The following is a 24,463-nucleotide window of genomic DNA, read 5'->3' as shown; positions in this document are numbered from 1 at the left end:
GCAGGTTTTAATATTATTATTATTATTATTAGTTTTTTCTATGGGGTGAATAGAAATGATAGCTTTAATTACTTTGTAATTAGTTGTATGATACAATTTTGAAAATAAGGTATGTTTCCATAGCAAGGATGTTTATATAAAATTAGTGCTAACTTTAAGTGTGTCAAATGCTTTAACTATGTAGAAGGTGCTTAACATTCTAATATAATTTTGATGAAAATGTAGAAATTATATTTTCATATTATAAGAACTTTTTTTTCCATTTTAGAGCATGTCAGAAGAATAAGCATAGTAATTTGGATGTTCTATTTTTATTTCTAGAAACCAGCAAATATCCTAGTAATGGGAGAAGGTCCTGAGAGGGGGAGAGTCAAAATAGGTAGGTAATGATTCATAAAATAATTTATTAAGAAATTGAAGTGACTGCAAAGACGGTTTCCCTTTTTAATACTCATATTTAAGTAGCTAATTTTAAAAATTACGTCCTGATAATATTTTTAGAAAAGATGTTGGAAAATGTAGGTAGTCTGTAAAACCCCCAAGTTTTCCCTGAAATAAGATTGTATAATTGTAATTTGAGGCACCACTGGAAATTGACAGGAAAGCCCACAGAAACATTCATTCCCATACAATATCCCAAGCATGTGTTTATGTCGCCATCACTGTCCTGCAAAATCACCCTAAATATAATCCCCCAAATCTCACTTTTGTCTCAGATTTGCCAGATGTTCTCTCCCTGAATATATCTCCCCACCCTAATCTAATACATATGGACCCTCACAGATTCTCCCCACTCTCCCACCCTGACCTGAATGTTCTGTGCCAGGTACTAGCATATCTTTTCCAAATGCATATATATGTTTATAGCCTCTCTTATTTACCTGTCTTAGATTAAGGCACCATCAGGAGTCTTATCTGTATATTATGTTTTCCTTTGCAACCTTGAAATTCTAAAAGAAATCAGCATCATTATTTATACCTATGACATATTTGTGGAGAAAATGAGCTAAAAATGCTTTACTCTAATTTCTTTTAATAGGAATTACATTTATTAATGTTCAACCCTTTCTAGAAATATTTTAAAATAAATTTTGTTTCATCAGTCTGCTTTCTTTGCTATTAGAATATACCATGCTAGAAGTGATGCAAAATTGCGCTACCTTGACCTACTACAAATTCATGCTGTCCTGCCCTGCTGCTTGGCTTTCTACTCCAGTTAATTTCCTAGCCCAGTTCCTGAAGAAGCTGTTCTAAGCCAACTTCCCTTTCTCTAAACCTCTTCTCTGAGTTTGCTGAGATTCAGATTCATTCAAAAATTTGTTGTTGTTAAGTTCCTAGTAGCTGCTTTCCTTCTCTTCTTTTCCCTTCCTCTTTCCATCACTCTTTCTCACTTTTCTATTTTTATTTTAATCTCACACTCTTTTTCTTATAAGTATTTATTGATTGCCTACGTTTTGCCAGACATCGATGCTCCCTCCCTATGAGAGACAGTAAAATAAACAGTTTACTATACAGTGTGATGGGTGCTTTCATATGTTACTTCATTTATTTTATGCAACCACCCTATAAATGTAGATACTACAGATAAGGAAAGCTGGAGTTAGTTTTATCTTGCTCAGCCTTTCAAAGCTAGGACTTGAGTTTCACGTCCTCAGACTTACTGCAAACATCTCTGCCACATCACTGCCTAGTGATATCAGAGCTGTCTGTTGTGACCTCACTGACCTCACCTTTTGTCAGCACAGCTCTACCTTTGAAACAGCTTCAGAGAAACAGTGATTCTTCCCTTACTAAGTCCTATCTACTAGTGTCCTTCCTACTTTCCCAATATCTTCCTGTTGTACTTACACTTCTCATATTATAGTATTGCTATTTTCCCCTTCTCAAGTTTCTCCTCTTCACCTTTAAATGTTCATAATTCTCTTCTCAATTTTAAAATAAATCTTATATCCATCTTGTTTTCTTTAGTATTTGTTCTGATATTTTCCTCTATTCTTCCTCTACTTCTGGAATACATGTTCACCCTTTGGTTCCACTTACACTAATTTTTTTTAATCTGGCCTCTAAAACTATCCCTCTATCAAAACTACTCTATAATAGGACACCTGTGACCTCTATCTTACCAAATCTAGTGACCTGTATTAGTCATCATTCTCCTTTACTACAAGAAACCATTTGTTTTTCTGTTTTTCTGTCCAAAGGGAGAAACTGTTTTCTCCCTTGGTCCATATAATATCCCATATTTCTATTTTTCTACCTACCATTTTTGCTGTTACTTGTACATTTCATTCATTATTGACTCTTACTCATTAACTTGTTGTTTCAAGACACCTTAGGCACTGGCTTGGGACATGGTCTCCCTCTACAATTACTTCTTTAGGGAACTGATAAATTGTGATCTCAAAATTTTGGATTCTGTGATAAAGATTCTATTCTCTCACCCTAGCTGACGTCTTTATTTCTATTTGGATGTCCTGCTGGCAGCCTGTACTCTGTTGTTCCAAACCAAGTTCATCATCATCTTCAATTCTTCTTCGTTTGTACCATTCTTCACATTTATCCCAGTCACCCATATCTTATGTTTTCTCCTTACTACTGCTCAACATAAAATTTTGTACTCTAGCTAGCCCAGTTGGTTACTATATTGCTAAGAGTTTTAGGATTGTAATTCTATCCAAGATTAGGGATGAAACCAGAATAAAAGTAAGCAATAATTAATAATAAAAATCTAGTGAACAATCAATCTAGTTTATTAAATTGCCTTGAGATTTTGTTTTAAAAGCACCTTATTTATTATTTTTTTTTTTAAAGCACCTTATTTTAAAAAAATGAGTAATGCTGATGCCTATGCTTAATGTTTTAAAACACTTCTTTTTTTGGCTTAAAAGCATAGTTGAATGGAAAACACATTGTGCCCTTTCCTATATCTCCAGCAAGCTGTACACTTCCCAGGTCTTACCTAAAATGCTTTTTGCCTTCCATTTTTATTATTCAAAATGTTTTATCTTTCAGGATCCAGCTAAAGTTACACTTTCAATTTAGTTCACTTTTACAAATATTTATTAAACGTTGTTCCAGATAACACCATGAAGGAGACCCAGGGCCTCTCCCTAAGGGACATAACATCTAGTAGAAACCAGTAGCAACTTCCATTATTGTGACAATACTTATTCCTTGTTTTACTTTTATCTACTCTATGTATGTTGTCATCTCACCTTGGTGGTACTTTGTCTGTTGCTGCTTTGCTATCATTTGATAATGCCTAATTAGGACCATAACAGAATTTTACTACACCAATCTGTTGAATTGAGCAATTTCACCCAAATCTAATTTTCAGAAAATAACTGTTATAATAATGTTTAGGCTGGTTATCTTTTGACTAAATTAGTAAATATTTGAAAAGTGGTTTGAAACTCCTTTGAAGTTCATTCAATAGACAGGAATTGCTTTCAAGAGTATTTTTTTTTTCCCCTCTGGCCTTGATTTCATCTGACAGTGAATAGATGAGGCTTAGACAGAATTAAGGAGGTAAAGAATAAGAGGAGAAATACTGGCTTTAGACTTTACTTTAAAACACCTTTCAGTGGATGAAGCAGCACTCCATCATGTTATTTTACCATCAACAACAATCAGCATCTATTAAATAAATAAAGTAGTGCTTTAAATATTGTATAATATTGTAGAATAATATGTGTAATATTGGTAGAATGATCTAGAATATTTTTATTTGCTATAGGGAAATTTAATTAAAAAAGAGTAGGCATCAGCCCAGCCTTCCTTGGATAGCTTTATCTTTTAAGACTGGATACTCAAATATTGTATAATATTGTAGAATAATATGTGTAATATTGGTAGAATGATCTAGAATATTTTTATTTGCTATAGGGAAATTTAATTTAAAAAGAGTAGGCATCAGCCCAGCCTTCCTTGGATAGCTTTATCTTTTAAGACTGGATACTCCAAACCATTCTCAGAAAGTCTTCTAAATTATTCAAACTCTATAGAAACAAAATCCTCTGTAAGTTAAAATTTTAATGTATGTTATATCATAGCATATTAGTTTTAGATTAAAATATACTTTATAGTGCACTTTTATGTGCATTTGTGCATTTTATAGTACATTGGGGCCCCTTATATAATCAAAATATACGGTGTAGATAACATATTTCAAATCGTAGAGGTTTGTCATTTTTGTGACTTTGCCTTTGTGACTTGCAATTATCATATGTATAATTTCTTGGATGTCAGATCAGTGGTTAAGAATGTAGCTCCTGAATTATAACATGGTTATTGTTTGAGTACTGGCGTCTTCACTTACTATCTCTATGACCATGGGCAAATCATTTAACTGCTTTGGGTCTTAGATTCTTTATCTCAGAAGTGGGGCACAAAATACTTATTAAACCAGTGTTCTTATGAGGGTTAAGTGAGGTGATATATGATATATATGAAAGTCATTTGTAAACTGTAAGGTGCTTTATAGATACAAGGTATTAGTTATTTATGAACTCTTAGAAAAATTAGTTTCCAGGACCTTATTATAGTAATAAACATTCTTTGTACTAATTTTGTGTATCCCTAATATTTAAATTGGTTAGCTTTGGTTTAGACCTTTGTTTAATGCTGAACTATAACAAATTATCTCTTATGTGTTCTATGCATGTTCTTGGAAACATATATATGATATGCTGGTTATGTTCAACATCTGGCTTTCTGGAAGAGAAAAAGTCTCAATTTGTAGCATTTGCTGTTTTCCATGATGTAAATACTACCACCATAGCCAGTTCTAAGTCATGAGAATGCAGAGTTGGGAAGAGATATGTACAAATCAGCATTCACGAGTTTGTAGGAGCTGGCTCCAGCACACATTGAACTAAGATATAGTCAATTTTTATATGTATAGGCATACAGAGATCATAATTAATCATGGAGACCTTTAAGCCTATTTTAGATTTTAGAAACTCTTAAGAATATTATCACCATCCTGGCCAACCATCAAAAAAAAAAAAAATTATAACTGTTTCTGAAAGCTGGAAACCTGAAGTCGGACCTGGGTTCAAATTCTGACTCTGTACTTACTAGCTTTATGACCTTGTGCAAGTTAGTGTGTTTAAGCCTCAGTTTCTTCATTAGTAAAGCAGGCACAATAATAGTATTTACCACAGGGTTGGGGGGATACTAAAGATAAATGAAGTAATTCCTATCCTGTCCCTGGTATAGACCTCTAGTTAAAAAGGGAGGACAAGGATTACTTTATAAGGCTAGTGGGTATTGTTGTCAACCTTGCATGGTTCTAATAGTGTGTCAAACTGAGTTTTATATTAATTTATTTTATCTTTTAGCTGACATGGGTTTTGCCAGATTATTCAATTCTCCTCTAAAGCCACTAGCAGATTTGGATCCAGTAGTTGTGACATTTTGGTATCGGGCTCCAGAACTTTTGCTTGGTGCAAGGCATTATACAAAGGCCATTGGTAAGTTAGTCCAAAATGATTTACTGTCTTGGCATCAAACTATTATAAATATTAGAAGTTATAATTATAAAGCCACTTGGTAAAAACCACTTTCTATCTCTTTGTAAAAGTCCTGTTGTCTTCTATATTCCTAGATTTTACATTCTGATAGGTTTGGATTTTTAACTGTTTGGGAGAATATTGTTCTTTTAATAGAAGAAAGTGTTCTCTTTCAGAAAATGAAGGTATCTGATCCTTTTGCGTTGCTATGGAAATGATAATATGCAAGTTTTATTTTGTACTTACCTAGCTATTGATCAAAAGAACTGGAGAGAGATCAAGAATTGTTTTCTTCACAAAAAGAAAAACAGAAAAACAGGAGTAGTGCAGTGTTAGAGAAAACCCCTTTTATTTGGGAAAAAGTTAGTCGGTCATATCTTTTCCTAAGCAAGAAAGAATATGGCTGATCTTTCTCTCTTGCCATTACAGTTATCAGAATGACAGTTTCTCTGTTAAGGTAGGAAATAAAGTCTAGGTAGTTTAGCTGTGCCCAGCATCTTGCCATCTTACCAAGTACAAAAACTGAGTAAGGAAACCTATTATAAACACACTCTCTGTTGGATTTAAAGTTTACTTCTTAACAGAGCTTCAGAGATTTTGCTACCTGGTATACTGTCCTCAGAGGGCCCAGCTATGAATTGAGAGAGTCAGCAGGAGAGAGCCCTCCTCAAAACTAGAGGTTTCTGTTGAAATGAAAGTAGATGTGGTTTTTTGGAAATAGAGATAATTGGGTATGAACTGAAAACCAACTATATTTCTTGCTTCCTAAGGGTAAAGGAGAACTGAAATTGAATTCAACCAGCTTGAAATTTACTTGCTCAGTTTGAGATTTACCACTTAAAGATAAAAACATAACCACTAATTTCTAATTTCAGTCAACTCCCAATTATTCATTCTGGATAGATGTTAGGAGAAGAGTTAAGACAGGGAAAATAATAATTCCCGAACCAGTTGTCTTTGGGCTTGAGATATATTCATTGCAGACATATGTAAGTATATATGTATTCACTCATTGTCACTCTTCTCCATACCTGGTCCGTGTCAGAAATGAATGTTTCTATTCAGTGCATAGAAAAAGAGAGCTTGATGATATGATATCAGTGGAGGTTTATGGAGTGACATTTAGTGAGGAAGGGGAGTGGCAGTGATGGCAGTAGCAGTGCTAGGGGTGTGTGTCAGGAGAACAAGTCATTGATAGAAGAAAGAGACCCAAGAAGTAGGTATAGTGCTATGTGACCATTTAAAATTATAGGCTAATATGTGGCAAGAAACCCTAGAATTTAACACTCCCTGCTACTCAGGTTTCTTATCTTAGCAATTCACAGGGAAATTTAGATCCTGGCTCCTATCCTTTGACTAGAGGACAAACCAGGAATTGGTATGACCAGCAGCACGCAGTAGTAGTCCCAGTTTACTGCATAGTAGAGGCAGCCAGGAAGAAGAGAAATTGGGACCATCGGAGGCAGCCATATCAGGGGCAAGAGTGACAGCCTACATGATGTGGGAGAGTGAAAAGAATTAAAAAGTAGTCACTGAATAGTATTATTACTCTAGTGATGGATGGTTCATGATGATGACGACCTTGCTGCATCATTAAGGAAGATTAAATTATGTTTTATAGACTCTTATAATGGCAGATAATGCTGTAATAAAGAACAGTTATTGAAAGGATATGCTCCCATTATCCGGAAGGCTAACTTACATGGAAGGAAACCATTCCTGAATAGGGTCAGATAAGTAAGGCATTACTGTATGGTTTTTTCATTTGGCGATCTGTTTTATGAAACAGCATACTGATACTTATTCTAGCTGATGGGTATAATTAAACTTTTTTCTTATTTAGCTTATCTACTGGTGTGATTCACACACTTGATAGGCTACTAAACACTGTACTTTACTATACTATACCATAGACCTTTCATCATTATCTTTTCTTTTTTTTTTTTCTTCCTTTTTTTGTCTTTTTTCGTGACCGGTAAAGGGATCGCAACCGTCAGTGTCGCGCCCTTACCGCGACTGGCAACGGGATCGCAACCCTCGGTGTCGCGCCCACACCGCACTCAACCAGTGAGCGGACCGGTCTCTATATGGGATCCGAACCCTCGGCGGGAGCGCCGCCCTCTACCGAGTGCACCACTGGGCCGGCCCCATCATTATCTTTTCTAATACTTACTAAATGGCATTTAAGTGGGCAAGTGTGAATATACATCTTGCAAAAGTTAATTCATTTATACATTTGGCAAACCATCGTGAATGTAATATTATAGCCTCAGAATATAAGTTACAGTATTCCAACATCTAAAATCCAATAGAACAATCTATAACTGGTGATTTTAAATAGTTGATAAAAATGCCTAATTTTATCCTGGGGGTGGGGGTGGGTCAGCATCTAAGTGAATAGATTTAGATGAGAACTATGTCTACTGGTGTCATGCAGTGTCTCTATATGTGTATATTTGTATTGTTTATCAGCTTCTAGGCCTTACAATTTATCGAAAAAACTGAAGCTGGTAGTCTTTCAGACAAAAGTTGAGTTTTTCCAAATCCTTTCGTGTGATCTGTACTAGACTCAAAACTTATAAATTCTGCTCTATCATTGTGCATTTGGTTGCTTTAAAGGAATTACATCACCATATCTGGTGATAGCATTGTTTCAGTCTATCAGATCTAAATATTATTATGCCCTGTATTAGATTATCAGTGAAGCCAGTGATTAAATTATTGATAATAGTTAGAAAGCCATTTGCCTAAATCTAAAGAATTTATTGCTTGCTAAGTTGAATTTGCCAAGTTTATCTTCATCAGGAAATTTACAAGTAAAATGTTTTTATTTTTATTTGGCTTTCAATCTTTTACATGTTGATATAGCTATTTCATGTCATATTTATGTTTTCTTAATGCGCTTATTGTACTTTGTATATTTCTTTACTGAAAAGTATTTTTATATGTATGTTGGGATTATACCCAGGAATTATAGCCAAGGAAATATAATAAATGTGTACAAAAACTTGTTTTTCTTCCTTTATAGATATATGGGCAATAGGTTGCATATTTGCTGAATTGTTGACTTCAGAACCTATTTTTCACTGTCGTCAGGAAGATATAAAAACAAGCAATCCCTTTCATCATGATCAACTAGATCGGATATTTAGCGTCATGGGGTTTCCTGCAGGTAATTTATTTTCCTTTTCAAAATTACATTTTGAGTCGTATTTCAAAATCATTTCCTTTTGAAAGCATATTTTAAGTGTATTTTATGTATATTTTTAAACTAAAATAATTCGATTTTAAGTAAAATTATTTTTTATAACAATATTCAATTTTTATTTGGTAAGATAAAGACTGGGAAGATATTAGAAAGATGCCAGAATACCCAACACTTCAAAAAGACTTTAGAAGAACAACGTAAGTAATTCCGTATGTTAGTCTGTGTTACTATAAAAAAAAAACAACATTAGACTGGGTGATTTGTAAACAACAGAAATTTATTTTCTAACAGTTCTGGAGGCTGAGAAGTCCAAGATCAAGGTGCCAGAGGTTCAGTGTCTGGCAAGGGCTTCTTTGTGCTTCCAGGATGGTGCCTCATTGCTGTGTCCTCACATGGTGGAAGGCAGAAGGGCAAAAAAAGGGCAGAGGCCTCATGACTTTATTACGTCCAGAAGGTCCCCAGCCTCTAATACTGTTGCATTGGGAATTTAATTTCAACATGAATTTGGAGGAGAAACAAACATTCAAACCATAGCACATATTAATAATTAAATGTCTATGATTTAAGAAGGTATTCTAGATACTGTTAACCTATATGCCATATTGAGGCTGTAGTATTTAAAAACTTTTAAGAATTTAAGGGTCAATAGGTAATTTAAATGTTTATTCTGTTTTAGCATGATAAGGATCTCAGTTCAAGGCCACAAATGTGGTTTATCTTTACCTGCGTAATGAGTGGTGACTGAAATGTTGGACTGGGAAACCAGAAGGAATGGCAGAAAAAAGAACACATGGCTTGGGATCTGAGTAAAACAAACTGGTGGGGAATATACATTGAGTAGAAATGAGAGAAATTTATTATAAATATGCACATCTGGAGGAAATGGTGAAAGAGGTTTTCTTTGGGCAACTTACCAGGAAAATTTCAGGACAAAATGTCTTTTTAGGAGCAAAAGCAGACATTATAAAGAGAAGTCGAGGCTGGCATAGATCATTTCTGTCCCGTCTTTCACAGTCATTTGTACAGTCCTTTGCCTCTGTCCATCTCTTAAAGGTAGCACTCATATCAAAGTTCTGTCCTGGGCTCTTTTCTCACTCTAAATGTTTTCCCAGGCAGACTCCATGAGTTTGATGGCCACAATATACCATCAATTATGCTGATAACTCCCAATTTATATATCCTACTCAGATCTCTTTTTCAAGTTTCAAACTCATTTATTTAATTGCCGTATGTAATCCCAACTTGAATGTTCTATAAATGTTTTAAATTAAACGTCCAAAACTGAACTCATCATCTATCTTCCTAAGTGTCTTCTCTGGCTCTATTTCCTGTTTTAGGAAATGGCTCCATGATTCACCTAAATGTTGAAGCCAAAGACCTGAGAATTACCCCTGATCTTTCTTCTGTCTCGCTCTCTTTTCCATTTCAACCCTAACATCCAAATGATTAGCAAATCTAGTCAGGTCTTTCTTCTAAAGATCCTTTGAACAGGTTTGGATCCCCGTACCCACCAGCCGCAAAAATAGGTAAATAAATAAAATATCCTTTGAATCTTTCTATTTCTCTCCATCTACGCTGCCACTTTAATGGTCCAGATCATCATCCTCTTCTCCCCTACAATCCTGCAATGGCCTCCTAAGTGGTATTTCTATCTCTATTACTCTTCATTCCAACTCACTATCTATACTACAATCATCATCAAGAGCAAGTTTGATCATGTCACTTTTCTAGTTGCTCTTAATTTACCATTGCTCTCAGTTCCTTAATATGGCTTACAAAGCCTTGGCTTCTTCATCACCAGGTTCATATAACCACTCTCCACTTTGCATTCTGTAGCCTAAACATTGTAGAATTTTTTTGTTTGTTTGTTTTACAATCGTTTTGGGTTTTTTTGGAAGTTGGCCAGTAAGTGGATATGAACCTCTGACCTTGGTGTTACAAGGTTGTGCTGTAACCAACTGAAGTAACTGGCCAGCTTAAAGTACCTCAAACACCCTGAAATTTCATTAATCTGTGTGTTTTTTTTTTTTTTTTCTTTTTTGTCTTTTTCATCAAGAGCAAGTTTGATCATGTCACTTTTCTAGTTGCTCTTAATTTACCATTGCTCTCAGTTCCTTAATATGGCTTACAAAGCCTTGGCTTCTTCATCACCAGGTTCATATAACCACTCTCCACTTTGCATTCTGTAGCCTAAACATTGTAGAATTTTTTTGTTTGTTTGTTTTACAATCGCTTTGGGTTTTTTTGGAAGTTGGCCAGTAAGTGGATATGAACCTCTGACCTTGGTGTTACAAGGTTGTGCTGTAACCAACTGAAGTAACTGGCCAGCTTAAAGTACCTCAAACACCCTGAAATTTCATTAATCTGTGTGTTTTTGTTTTTGTTTTTTTTCCTTTTTGTCTTTTTTCGTGTCCGGCAACGGATCGCAACCCTCGGTGCTGCACCCGCACCTCGCTCAGCCAGTGAGCGGGAACCGGTCTGTATGTGGGATCCGAACCCTCGGTGGGAGCGCCACCGCGCTTCCCAAGCGGCGCACTATAGCAGTGCGCCACCGGGTCGGTCCTAATCTGTGTGTTTTGACACATGCTGTTTCCTTAGTAGAATGAACTTTCCTCCTGCCCCTTTCATCAGATTAACTCTTAATTATTCTTTCTATTTATCCTTTAGGTCTTGGCTCCTCTGACCTTCCAGGTCTAGACTAGGTACTCCCCCTTACATTCCTGTCACATCCTGTGCTGCTTCTCTCAGAACGGATCACAGTGCCCTCCAGTTTGCTTTTGAATACTCCTTGTCTTTCCCTCTAGATAGTATGGATCATCTCTGTTTTATACACCATATGTATCTCCAGAGCCTGGCACATAGTACATGCTCATTAATTACTTATCAAATGGGTAGTAAATGAAAGTTGTTCAAGTAATTGAAGATGCCCTAATAATATAAAAGATGGAGAAAATTAAAGACAGCACTTAACATTTAATTTAGTATTTAAAGACCAGACCAAATGAGAAGTTTTACATAAAATGATAGTATTTACAATAATCAGAACTAAAAGGAAAGGAATTTTAAATGATAAATGAAATTCAGTTAGAAAAGTAATAGGAAAAGTCCAGAGATAAGAACCCATACTTCTTACACAAACAGTTTTACCCACATAAAAGTAGGCTATATAGGACAAAGAGGGGTTTATTAAAAATTAGCTAAATCTAACACAGTACCTAAAAGTCACTAAAGTAAAATATAATTAAGAAAAAGATCCTAGAAAATATTATTTCAAATGACATAAAAAGTAAAAGGACAATAACTTGTTTTTATCATATCAGACAAAAGGGACCAAACAAATTTCTCTCAAAATGAATTGGGAAGAATGATAATATAAGTTTTTGTAATCTTGCCAAAGTGTTAACTCTAATTAGCTCATTAGAAAGCAAGGTGAAAATAGAATTGAAAGGAAATGATTAGGTTGACTTTATTGAATGTCCAAATATACATTGTCTGATAAAATGCTCCATAAAGTATATAATGAATTTGAATTACTTTGAAAACTGCAGAGCTTCCAAACCTGAAAAAGAATAATTCAGAATATGACAAACAATTCAGCCTAATTTTAATACTAGGAAAGACGAGAAGAAACCAAAATGGGAATTGAGTAACAGGATACCTAAAATTCAAGACCTTTTATATTATGATAGAAACAAATAACCTAACATCTGGTGTTAACCAAAGTAAACAGTTGATTCAGCCTAAAGACCTAGAGACAGACTCCATCTCTATGTAAACTTTAAGGTTTCTTCCCATTACCAAACCCAGTGGCTACCTTGCCAATGGAAATTTTCCTGGTATTAGAGGAATTTAAAAATATGTGTGTACACATGGCAAAGATTTTTTAAATGAAAATAACTAGTGTTGACAAGAGTACAATAAAATAGGCACTCTTACTGTTGAGAATAAGTGCTTCTCAAACTTTAATGTACATACAAATCACCTGGAGACCTTGTTAAAAATGTAGATTCTGAGTCAGAATCTGGGGGGGGGCCTGAGAAACTAATTCAGGCTCCCAGGTGATGCCCATGCTTGTATGATGGCTTGATCAGGACCACGTTTGTATAGTAAGATTCTAGAACACATTAAAAAAAAAGGCTTTATGGGCCGGCCTGTGGCTCACTCGGGAGAGTGCGGTGCTGATAACACCAAGGCCACGGGTTCGGATCCCATATAGGGATGGCCGGTTTGCTCACTGGCTGAGCGTGGTGCTGACACCAAGTCAAGGGTTAAGATCCCCTTACCGGTCATCTTTTTAAAAAAAAAAAAAAAAGGCTTTATAATGTTCATACCCTTTGACTTGATGATTCCCGGAATTTATCTTGTGGAAGTAATCAGAGCTGCCATAAATAACTAAGTACTTACTATGTGCCAGGATGATGCTAAGCCCTGCACATACATTTTATGATATGATCTTCATAGCAATCTGTAGGATAGGTATAATTGTAATCCCTAGTTTTCAAATGAGGAATCTAAGGCTTTCATAGAGGTTAACTAACTTTCCCAAGATCACACAACTGGTAAATGACTGAGTCAGGGTCCGTTAGGGGTCTTTGATTCTCACTTGCCATGTGCACCAGGTTTACCTACAAGGACCTGCATTTCATAGCTGTTATGGGACATCTGTACCAGTAGGAGATATACAACTACTCAATAAGTGTAAAGAGTAGGGCTGAGCCCGTGGCGCACTCGGGAGAGTGTGGCGCTGGGAGTGCAGCAGCATCCCGCTGCGGGTTCGGATCCTATATAGGGATGGCCGGTGTGCTCACTGGCTGAGCACGGTGCCGCCGGTCTCAAAAAGGACAAAAAAAAAAAAAAAAGTTTAAAGAGTATTTGACAAAGGAAAATGTTTATGAAACAATATTAAGTGAAAAAAAGTTATAACAATTTTAACAGTATTCCAGTTTTATGAAAACAAAGCAAAAAATCCCTCTGTTTGTATCATATGTGTATATGTATAGAAAAAAATGCCAGAGGGAAATGATTCAAATTTTGATAGTAGTTCTTTATCATTGGATGGCTTGATTATGAGTGATTTTAATTTTCTTTATATTTTTCTATATTATTTTTTTTTTTTTACCAGGAGCATATATTACGTATTTTTCGACCTCTTTAGTTTGAAATATTTCATATGTAGGAAAGAATATAGATGATGGAAGTGACATATAGTATATTTGGAATAATAAAATGAATATCCCTCTACTTACCTCTCAACCTAAGAAATAGAACATTACTAAGATTACTGAAGTACCCTGTGTACCCTCTATCCTTGTTCACATCCCCCCCAGAGGGAATATCTGAGTATTTTGAATTTGTGTTTATCATCCCACATTTTTCATTATAGTTTCCCTCCACATGGATATATCTCTTAAAATTGTTATTCAATTTAATATCTTTGAACTTTATATAAGTTTTAGCATACTTCTGCAACTTTTTTTTCTCCACTCAACCTTATGTTTTCATTTTTACTATTGTATAACATTCCATCCTGTGAATATATAACAGTATATTTACCCATTCTTCAGTTGACGGACATTTTGGTTGTTTACAGTTTTTTTACTATTACAAAAGTGCTGCTAGGAACAATTCTTGTTAACATATCCTGATGTACATGTGCAAAAGCGTCTCATAGACTCGATTATGTAACTAGAAATAGAATTGTAGGGTCATAGAATATATACATTGTCAACTCTAACAGTTAATGCATAATTATTTTCCAAAGTGATTGTAACAATATAAACTCTCAAATGTAGTGTGTAACAACTCCTGTTCTTTACACGTTTGCCAGTATTTGGTGATGTGTTCCTTTTTAATCAGAAAAAAAAGACTTAAACACATATCTTATAAGAAAATCAGTCTTGGAACTTTTCATTAAAAAGTACAATGGCTGGCCAGTTAGCTCAGTTGTTTAGAATACACCAAGCCAAGGTCAAGGGTTCGGATCCCCGTATTGGCCAGCTGCCAAAATACAAAAAAATAAACGTAAAAAATACAAATTGTGTGAGTGTTCTCAAAGAAGTAACTGTCCATGTCCTTGCAGGTACGCCAACAGTAGCCTCATAAAGTACATGGAGAAACACAAGGTCAAGCCTGACAGCAAAGTGTTCCTCTTGGTAGGTGCTTCTCTCCCAGACTGAAATCTGATCCTTAACACAATTCTCACCTCATCCCATTTACCATGGAATTCCCAGCTATTCCTCCTCTTTAGAAATTGGTGGATGCTGGGGCAAAATTAAATATTTTTCTGTTGAGTTGTCACCCTTGACTTCTAGCCTTAATTTTTTAAATGATTTATTAGTAGAAAAAAATTTTAAAGGTCTTTAATGCTGATGATTTCTGCCAGTTTCATATAAATGTGTATAGTACACTATAATCATGCAGTGAGCCATACAAAATACATTTGATGTTAATCCTGTTAGACATTAATACAAGAGTCAAAACATTGACTTGTAAACAACCTTTTCATATGTTATCAATTTCTTATGTGTTACCCTAGCTTCAGAAACTCCTCACTATGGATCCAACCAAGAGAATTACCTCGGAGCAGGCCCTGCAGGATCCCTATTTTCAGGAGGACCCTTTGCCAACATTAGAGTATGTGTCCTACCTTTTCTGTGTCCTTTGCTTCAGGTTGAGGGTGTTGGATGGTGGCTGAAAGCACTTGTTACTGAGATATTTAACTTTCTTTATTAATACTACCTTGAGAAAAACTGCTGAAGAGAATGGTCCCATATTTTGAAATAGGCAAAGCCATAGAGAGGTGTGAATGAAAACAAATTTTAGGAGTGACAGTCAGTTTTATAGATGAAAACTAAATCTGAAAACAGATGAGACTTTTATAGACTAGTCAGCCAGATCAGAGATTAAACCAAACAAGTAGGGAACTAAGAACTTAAAATTCTGTCTTCCAGAGCATGTCCACTGCACTCACTGTAAAATCTCTCTACTTCTTCATCCCTATTACACCCATTATATATTTGGTGCTTGAATTTATTAGAGGTGCAGTTTTTCTTGAGAAAAAAAGCTATTTTCTTGTTGAAGCAAATGCAAATTCAGTTATTTTTGGTGCTAATGAGGTTAGTGTGGAGAAACTTCAATGTTGTATATATTAACTGGCTAACAGCAGTCAAGATTTGAAATTGAAAGTGGCAGTTAGTGTAAAACTTCAGACAACTAATTGTTCTTTTCTTATTACTTAAATTAAGTAGTGTTGGAAGGCATCCAGCTGTACCAGCCACAGATAAAGAGCAGGAAATAAGAAAAAAAAGTAGAATTTTAAATTGACAAGGTAATGATAGTGTAGATTTTAAGTCATGACATGTATTTTTTTTTTTAATGATTTTTAGTGTGTTTGCTGGCTGCCAGATTCCATATCCCAAACGAGAATTCCTTAATGAAGATGAACCTGAAGAAAAAGGTGAAAAGGTATAAATTATATGATACACTTTTACATCCAGAGAGTAAGGGAAGCAAAAAGATAACAGGAAGGTATAATTTAATAATTCCTATATATTTAGCTGCCTTTAATTTAATTATTATTTATTTTATTTTCTGTGGAAGTTTGGGGATTGTGGATGTATGCTGAAGTTTGAAGTATAATAAGCTTACAGATAAATGCACTTTACTGGTTAGTTTTATAGCCCATTCTATTCCCTGATTACTAATTGTTTCCCTTTGTGTTTGTTCAGGGTCATCGCCATCACTTTCTGTAGGCTGGCTTTTGCAAGCATCTCAGTTTTTTTATCTTAACTAGTATATCAGCCCTGTCCCCACACTGCTCTACTTTTCCACAAACATGATCAAAAAGACTTCTTATAGCTGTTTTAATGAGTACAAAACTATTTCCTAAGTGCATTATGGCCTTCGGTGAGATGTCAGTGACTGATTTGGAGGATTACTGCTCACTTTAAGTGAACTTCAGAGAATGAATCCTGTTTAGGGCTTAGTATGATGACTTTTGGGAGTGCTGTATTACCTGGCTGCTCCATTCTCTGGTCATTTCAGTCACTTTAATGTCCATATAGGTTGCTCCTCTGGTTGGTCAGCAGTCACATGTGCATATCAAGTAATGAGAGACATTTCCTGTTAATTTAGTTTCATACCAAGTTTGCTTTTTTTTACCACCTTAAAAGAATCAGCAACAGCAGCAGAATCAACATCAGCAGCCCACAGCCCCTCCACAGCAGGCAGCAGCCCCTCCACAGGCACCCCCGCCACAGCAGAACAGCACCCAGACCAATGGGACTACAGGAGGGACTGGGGTTGGGGGCACTGGAGCAGGGCTGCAGCACAGCCAGGACTCCGGCCTGAATCAGGTGCCTCCAAACAAGAAGCCACGGCTAGGGCCTTCAGGTGCAAACTCAGGTGGGCCTGTTATGCCGTCAGATTATCAGGTATGCCCTGGAATTTTATACCTTTTAATGTTAATCTCTTTTATAAAATGGGAAATAGATTTATAAAAGATCCTTTTAGAGTTAAGAACCACCTAACTCTAACATTTGACTGTACAAACCATACAGTACTTTTTCTAGGGCATTATATGAATATTTTAATTATATTTCATGTACTTGCAAGATATTTCATATCCTTGTTTATCCTGACACCCTGAGGAGGGAAGGTGGGCCTGCCTCCCTCCTTAAAGAAAAGTTCATGATTTTACTCTTACAGCTGCCTATCAGCTTTGGGTCAAAAAAGGATATCTAGATAGGAAAAAAAAAAAAAAAAAGAGAATTTGCAAAGGGAGAGGAATGGTGGCTTACACTGGACAAAATTAATTTTACATTCTTCAGAAAGATTTGCTGTTACCGAGAGGAAATAATCAGTAGCCACATAGATATACAAGAGAAAGTGATTAAGATTGAGACTTCTCAGAAATAACTGTTAAGTCTCACTAGAAATAATTTTGAGACTAGACAATACTTTTTGTTATTAAGATAAAAAGAAAATTACAATTGTACTCCTAATTCAGGAAATTAAAGGGGAAAAGTTTAAGGTTTAGTATTTGGAGAGAGAGGTAAAAATACCCATTGTGATAACCATAGGAAATCTTGCCCCTCATAAAACAAAACAAAACAAAAACCCACCACATTTTCAAGGGAGTAACAAGCTAAGAAAAGACCTAGGAAAAAGGGAAAACTTAAATGAAGATTAAAATAAAAAAGGTTTAAACCATAGTCCCTTAGGAAGAAGAGCACTTAGGATAGAAATAATAGAAAACAAAACCACTGGCAAGGGAGCCATAAACTCAGTGATAAGGAATTGGAATAGGAAAAACTTTAACAAGAAAGACATAATAAATAGCTGCTTAAACTGGTTTTACATTTTGAATATCTCCACAAACTAATGTGTTTTCACATAACTACTACTCTGAAAACTCTTTGAAGATTCCCTGCAAGCACAGGAGTATATAATAATCCCATTGGGTTCCTATTAATCAAGGCTTCAGTTTGATCTACTAAAAACAGCGTGCTGTTTGGGTAGTAGTCATGAACATATTTGAATTTTGTTATAAATTCAGTTTTTCCCCAAACTTTAGCTAATTCCTATTATACAAGCAACAAAGTTTATTATATACTGGTTCATTTTTGTGTCTTTGATTGTATTATATTAACCTGCGTTGAAGAAAATATAAACACTTAAAGACGGTAAGGCAGACTTTATTCAATGACGATAGGTATAGGGACCACTGCAACAGGGTCTTCCAGAGGGGGAGAGAGATTGGATTCAACTCCAACAAGGACAAGTAGAGATTTATAACCAAGAGGCAGGATGAGGGTCAGTGGATGGAAAATTACTAAGAGGAAATATCAAGGGCTAGGGGTTTCTGGCTAAACTGACTTGATAGGATTATTCCTGAAAGCAGGCCAGGGTGATAACATCAAAGATGGGGGGGGTTTGTTAAAATGATTTAGCAGGATTCTTGCTCTAGATTCAACAAGAACAGAGAGGGAACCCGAAGTTCAGGCCTAGTCAAGCAGACAACCCAGAGGAGCCTGACTAAAGTTTTGGTCAAAGGAGAGTGTCTTTGTCACCTGATTATAGTCAAATACAGTCAGAGAAGCCTGACTAAAGTTTTGGTCAAAGGAGAGTGTCTTTGTCACCTGATTATAGTCAAATACAGACAGATTACGGTATTTCCTCCTATTTTTTAAAGTTCAAAGTTTCGTCAAAGTTCTTTTCTTTGTCCATATAGTTCTATCTACTTAAAAATAGTAAACCTTAACTGCATATCTGTGAAATAGATAGATATCTCAGCTATTTAGAGAGACTAGCTTGAGACAGAGTGAGGGAGTCCCATTGAAACTCTTACATAGGGCTGGCTGGTTAGCCCGGTTAGCTCAGTTGGTTAGAGCACAGCCTTACAACACCGAAGTCATAATTCAGATCCTCTTATGGGCCAGCTGCCAAAAACAAAACAAAAACAGAAAAGAAACTCTTACATGATCAACATGTTTGTTCTTTATCTAGTATGGAAGAGCTATTGTGTGAATCTAATCTGCCTAAAGTAAAGGTAATCATAGCTAGCTTAACAATTAGTCTTATAATTTTCTCTTTTCCTTACATTTTCTAGTTCTGGGCCTTCTTAGGAATAACACATCTTTATATTTAGATTTCAGTTCCATCATTAACACTTTTTAAGATGAAAAATTAATAGCCATCATTCATAATGTGTAAGAAAGGCTAGTGTGATATTATATTTTCTTGTATTTGATTCTCCCTGAGTTACGTTTATTTCTGTTTATTGAAGGCCAGACTTTTCTGTTCAGGAGAACTTCTGTCATGTTTTTCAGTGAGTTCCATTAGTAGGGTTTTAAGGCTTTGGGGCTGGATAGGGGATCTAAACCCTTGACCTTGCTGTTACAGCACCATACTCTAACCAACTGAGCTAGCCCTGCGTTGTTATTTATAATTAGAAAATTAACAGCATGTCAGGATGCATTATGAATACCATTGCTTTCAGCATGCCAGATGGATTGTTCTTATTTGCAAATCTCAGTTATGCAGAGGGTTAAATTGCACTCCAGAATTAGTCAGTATAAGGAGAAGCGGGTCAGCCTAAGTTTCCCCTCTGCCTTTCTTTGCCAGTGTAGCTTATCTCCCAAAGAAATCCAGCTTAACTTTGTGCCTTCCAGAACATGTGGTCACAATGGTGGCAGGCTGTGATTTCAAATAGGCAAAATGTAATGACAAACTAAGTTAGCTGTTGGTTACTGTGGATTTGAACCAGGAGTTTACTGATAAAATGGCTTAAATCTCTGTCCTATTGTGATGAACATCTTGAGCCATTCTCTTCTTCCATCACTAATTCTCTTTTCCTATTTCCTTTTCCCCTAGCACTCCAGTTCTCGCCTGAATTACCAAAGCAGTGTTCAGGGATCCTCTCAGTCCCAGGGCACACTAGGCTACTCCTCCTCGTCTCAGCAAAGCGCGCAGTACCACCCATCTCACCAGGCCCACCGGTACTGACCAGCCACCCCCTACTTGGCCCAGGCCAGCCCCCAGCACAGACTCCAGCAATATGATGTCTGCATTGAAAAGAACCAAAAGATGCAAACTGTGATGCCATTTAAGACTCATACACTTGGGAAGAAAACCTTATCGATGAGCATTTTGCAGGACTGATATCTCTTCTTTATTGACTTAAAGAAGATTCTTTTGAAGTTTCCCCAACACCCCTTTCCTGCATGTGTTCCATTGTGACTTCTTGATAAAGCATCTGATCTAATCCCAGCACTTCTGTAACCCTTCAGCATTTTTTGAAGGATTTCCTGGTGCACCTTTCTCATGCTGTAGCAATCACTATGATTTATCTTTTCAAAGCTCTTGTAATAGGATTTTAATGTTTTAGAAACAGGATTCAGTGGTGTATAGTTTTATACTTCATGAACTGATTTAGCAACACAGATGAAAATGCGCCTTTTAAAGCACTACGTCGTTTTCACAAACTGTAACTGTTTTGCTCATGGAAGTCTTAAACAGAAACTGTTACTCTCCCAAAGTACTTTACTATTATGTTTTTTATTTATCTAGTTTCAGGGAATGTAAGTGGTGGGACAGAGGGATTCTACAACCAAAAACAGCTGAGATCTTTGCAGTTACTATGCTTTATGCTATTGAAGAATTGAACTATGTGGTAAATTTTTATATAATCATTCATATGGAACTTAGTTCCCATCTTATTCTGAATAGTATTCAGTAATTAAGAATTATAATTTTAACCTTCATTAGCTAAGTCTACCTTAAAAAGGGTTTCAAGAGCTTTGATGGAATATAGTCCTCTGGTGACCCACACCAGGATGCTGAAGAGAATATTAACTGCACTAGGATTTCTTGAAGGAGTAATGTTGATCAAAGGATGTGTTACTTCCCTTTGAAGGAAAAGCTTTTAGTGTGTATTGTACATAAAGTTGGCTTCTCTAAAGAACTGTTGGTTTCTTCACATCTAGGTCTGCGTGAGTAACTTTCTTACATAATCAGGGGTACTTAAATAGAAGCCTGCAAATTAATCTGCTTTTAAAATGAGGAGCAGTATCCTCCATTTGTATTTGCATTAGATATAGAATGACTATTTTTAAAGCATGTTAAAAATTTAGGTTTTATTCATGTTTAAAGTATGTATTATGTATGCATAATTTTGCTGTTGTTACAGAAACTTAATTCTATCAAGAATTTTCATTGCACTGAATGCTTTCTTTTGCCCCTAGGAGAAAACTTCATTATTGTGCCTAACAACTCTGAGCAGATAGTGTAAGACTATACTAGATAAAGTGAACATTTGCATTTCCATTATCTATGAATTAGAGGCTGAGTTCTTTCTTAGCCACTTTAAGGAGACTCTCACTCCCCAAATCAAAAGGAAATGTAAAGACTTAAGAGATCACATTGTAAGGGGCAAGAAATCTGTGTTCTTCCGAATGCTACTAGCAGCACCAGCCTTGTTTTAAAAAATTTTCTTGAGCTAGAAGAAATACCTGATTGTCGTATATGCAAATTATATGCATTTTTAAAAACTATTCTGTGTGAACTTACCTACCTGGTTATGATACTCTGGGTCCATACACAAGTAAAATAAAATTTTAGACAGAAGCCAGTATACATTTTGCACTATTGATGTGATAACTGTAGCCAGCCAGGACCTTACTGATCTCAGCATAATAATGTTTATTAGTAATAACAATGACTGTATAGTGACTCTCATCAAGACTAAAGATGAAACAGTTGACATGCTCCATTGGAAGGAATTTTTGATCATTTTCATGCTATTTTACCCCTTCCATTTTTAAAATAAGAAATTTATAGTCCTCTGCATTGTGCAGCTACCTATATAAGGTTCTATCCTGTGCCCTAAAGCCTCACTGTCCAGAGCTATTGGTCAGCAGATGTTCACCACACCCTCCCCATATGCCCAGAGCTCTGCCGAGTTGAAAACAAAAAGGGCAAGACATACTTCCTGTCCTTTGGAGCTTTGTGGTCGATTTGGTGAGAGTGAGCTGTCCTGGGATGTCTAATGCCATGTGATTGACTTGTAAGTGAAACAGTCTTATAATATGAAGGTCCTTTTGTTTACTGCTAAAACGCACTTGGATAGTTATTTCAAATTCTGTTCTTCAGTAAACAGTGTTATGGGAGGGCTTCTTTGTCTGTCCACCTTAAAGAAAGCCAGTGATTAAATATCACAAAAGTCATCCATGTATATTTGAAATGTTCACAGCAGCCTTTCAACAGTAATGGGGTGGCCCTTGTAGGCAGAACATACTCTACTAAGTGGTTGTAGGAAATTACAGTGAAATTATAAACTCTGTTCCTGCCTTCGAGGGGTGATTTTAAAGAAGACAAACCCAAATATGTACATAAACCAAAATACCATGCCCTTTGATATCTTCTTATAAGCAACTTTTGTATACCGTTCTTAGGATGTGTGCTTACTTCACCAGACTGTCCTGCTTTCCTTGTACATAATGAATTTTACTGGCAGAACTTACATACAAACTGTAAGGTTATTTTGTCAGTTGCTTCCAATACACAGTGTTCTGCAGGACATACCCAGAAATCCCCATTACACACATGACTGGGTTTCTTTTCACTGCCCTGGTACTGGCCCTTTTCTCTTTTCTTGGCTCAGGGTTGGTGATGCCCACTGATGCCCATTACACTTTGAGATAATTTTGGTTTGTAATTTCTTTTCTCAATAAAGGAAAACAAAGCCTCAAATACACCTAAGGGCCCTAAAACTGTGGGACCCCTAAGGAGACTTGTGAAGCTTTTTGAGGGTAAAATTTATCTTTGTGGTCCCTAAATGACCACATTTCTCTTTAAAGTTTTATTAGATAATGTTATGTCCCCCAAGGATGCAAGAGAGACATCCCTCAGCCCATGGGAACACCCAAACCATGGGAGGTTATTGAAAGGAAAGAATGAAAGTGAAGGTTTTCTGCCCTCCATATTATAAACCACTCTCAGAGTTAGCTTTCTGGTGAGGTGTGTGTTTGGGAAAAGGGATCCAAAAGCTTCAGGACAGATGAGCTAAAGTAAGGTGGCTTGGCGGCAGGGCTGATATTATGAGGCTGAAACAATCCTTGTGATGAAGTAGATCATGCAGGGACGTACAAAAACCAAGGACGTGTATTTTTATATCTGTGTGGTTTTGAAACTTTAGTACTTAGAATTTTGGCCTTCTGCACTACTCTTTTGCTCTTATGAACATAATTTACTCTTAAGATTGGAAAGGGATAACATTTATTTACATGCTCACTGCCTCATTCCTGGTGAAGCAACTGCTAGTTCTCTGTGCCTCTAAAATGATGCTGTTTTCTCTGTTAAAGGTAAAAGAAAAGAAAAAAGTAGTTGGAGAATAAGACTTGAGCTTGATCTGCTTTTGAGCAAATTTATGTAGCATAAACTATACAATAAAGGAGGAATTCTATGAAAATTGCAAGTCCTAAACTCTATGGTAATGTCTTCCTAGGGAATGGAGAAAAGCAGTGAAATGGCAGTTAGACTAACGGAGGCTTGAAGGATTCAAAGTACGAGTAATATTTTACATAAAACAGCAGTTATGTCCCCATAATCTTCGAGAATAGTCACAAATATCATAATCTTCATTGTTTTAGGATTTTTAAGAAATGTGTTGTACCTAAGGCCATACTTACTCTTCTATGCTATCACTGTAAAGGAGTGATATGTATGTATTATATGGGGGAAAGAATCCTTAATGCACTGTTATCTCCTAAATATTTAGTAAATTAATACTATTTAATTTTTTTAAAGATTTGTCTGTGTAGACACTAAAAGTATTACACAAAATCTGGACTGAAGATGTCCTTTTTAACAACAATTTAAAGTACTTTTTATATATGTTATGTAGTATACCCTTTCTAAACTGCCTAGTTTGTATTTCCTATAATTCCTATTTGTGAAGTGTACCTGTTCTCTTTATTCAGTCATTTTCTGCACGCATCCCTCTTTATAAGATTATAGAGATGACTGTAGCTTTCCATGCTCTGCTGCAAGGTGTGTGCTCAGAGCCAGCTGCTCCCCAGCAAGGCCCACTCCATGGGGTGCAGGATGAGCTGCAGCTTGGGAGCTGAGTGTTTCCCACTTTTGAGTTGTTCTGACGTCCTTCTTGAAATGACTGTTAAAACTAAAATAAATTACATTGCATTTATTTTATATTCTTGGTTGAAATAAAATTTAATTGACTTTG

The 24,463-nt window shown here is 36.0% G+C and overlaps 1 protein-coding gene across 1 annotated transcript; it reads left to right on the top strand.

The window, feature by feature from the left end:
• The first annotated feature begins 268 nt into the window (after nt 1-268).
• On the top strand, nt 269-24,463 carry CDK19 (cyclin-dependent kinase 19). The gene is made up of 9 exons (XM_008571533.1): nt 269-379; nt 5,343-5,474; nt 8,542-8,685; nt 8,849-8,918; nt 14,801-14,873; nt 15,257-15,354; nt 16,107-16,185; nt 16,893-17,153; nt 20,095-24,463. The coding sequence occupies exons 1-9, from the start codon at nt 343-345 to the stop codon at nt 20,224-20,226; spliced, it is 1,026 nt and encodes a 341-aa protein (XP_008569755.1). The 5' UTR covers nt 269-342; the 3' UTR covers nt 20,227-24,463.

The sequence above is a fragment of the Galeopterus variegatus genome, unplaced genomic scaffold (assembly GCF_000696425.1).
Source record: "Galeopterus variegatus unplaced genomic scaffold, G_variegatus-3.0.2 Scaffold699, whole genome shotgun sequence".
NCBI lineage: Eukaryota > Metazoa > Chordata > Mammalia > Dermoptera > Cynocephalidae > Galeopterus > Galeopterus variegatus.
Note: the sequence above shows the minus strand (reverse complement) of the source record. Positions and strands in the feature narration are given on the sequence as shown.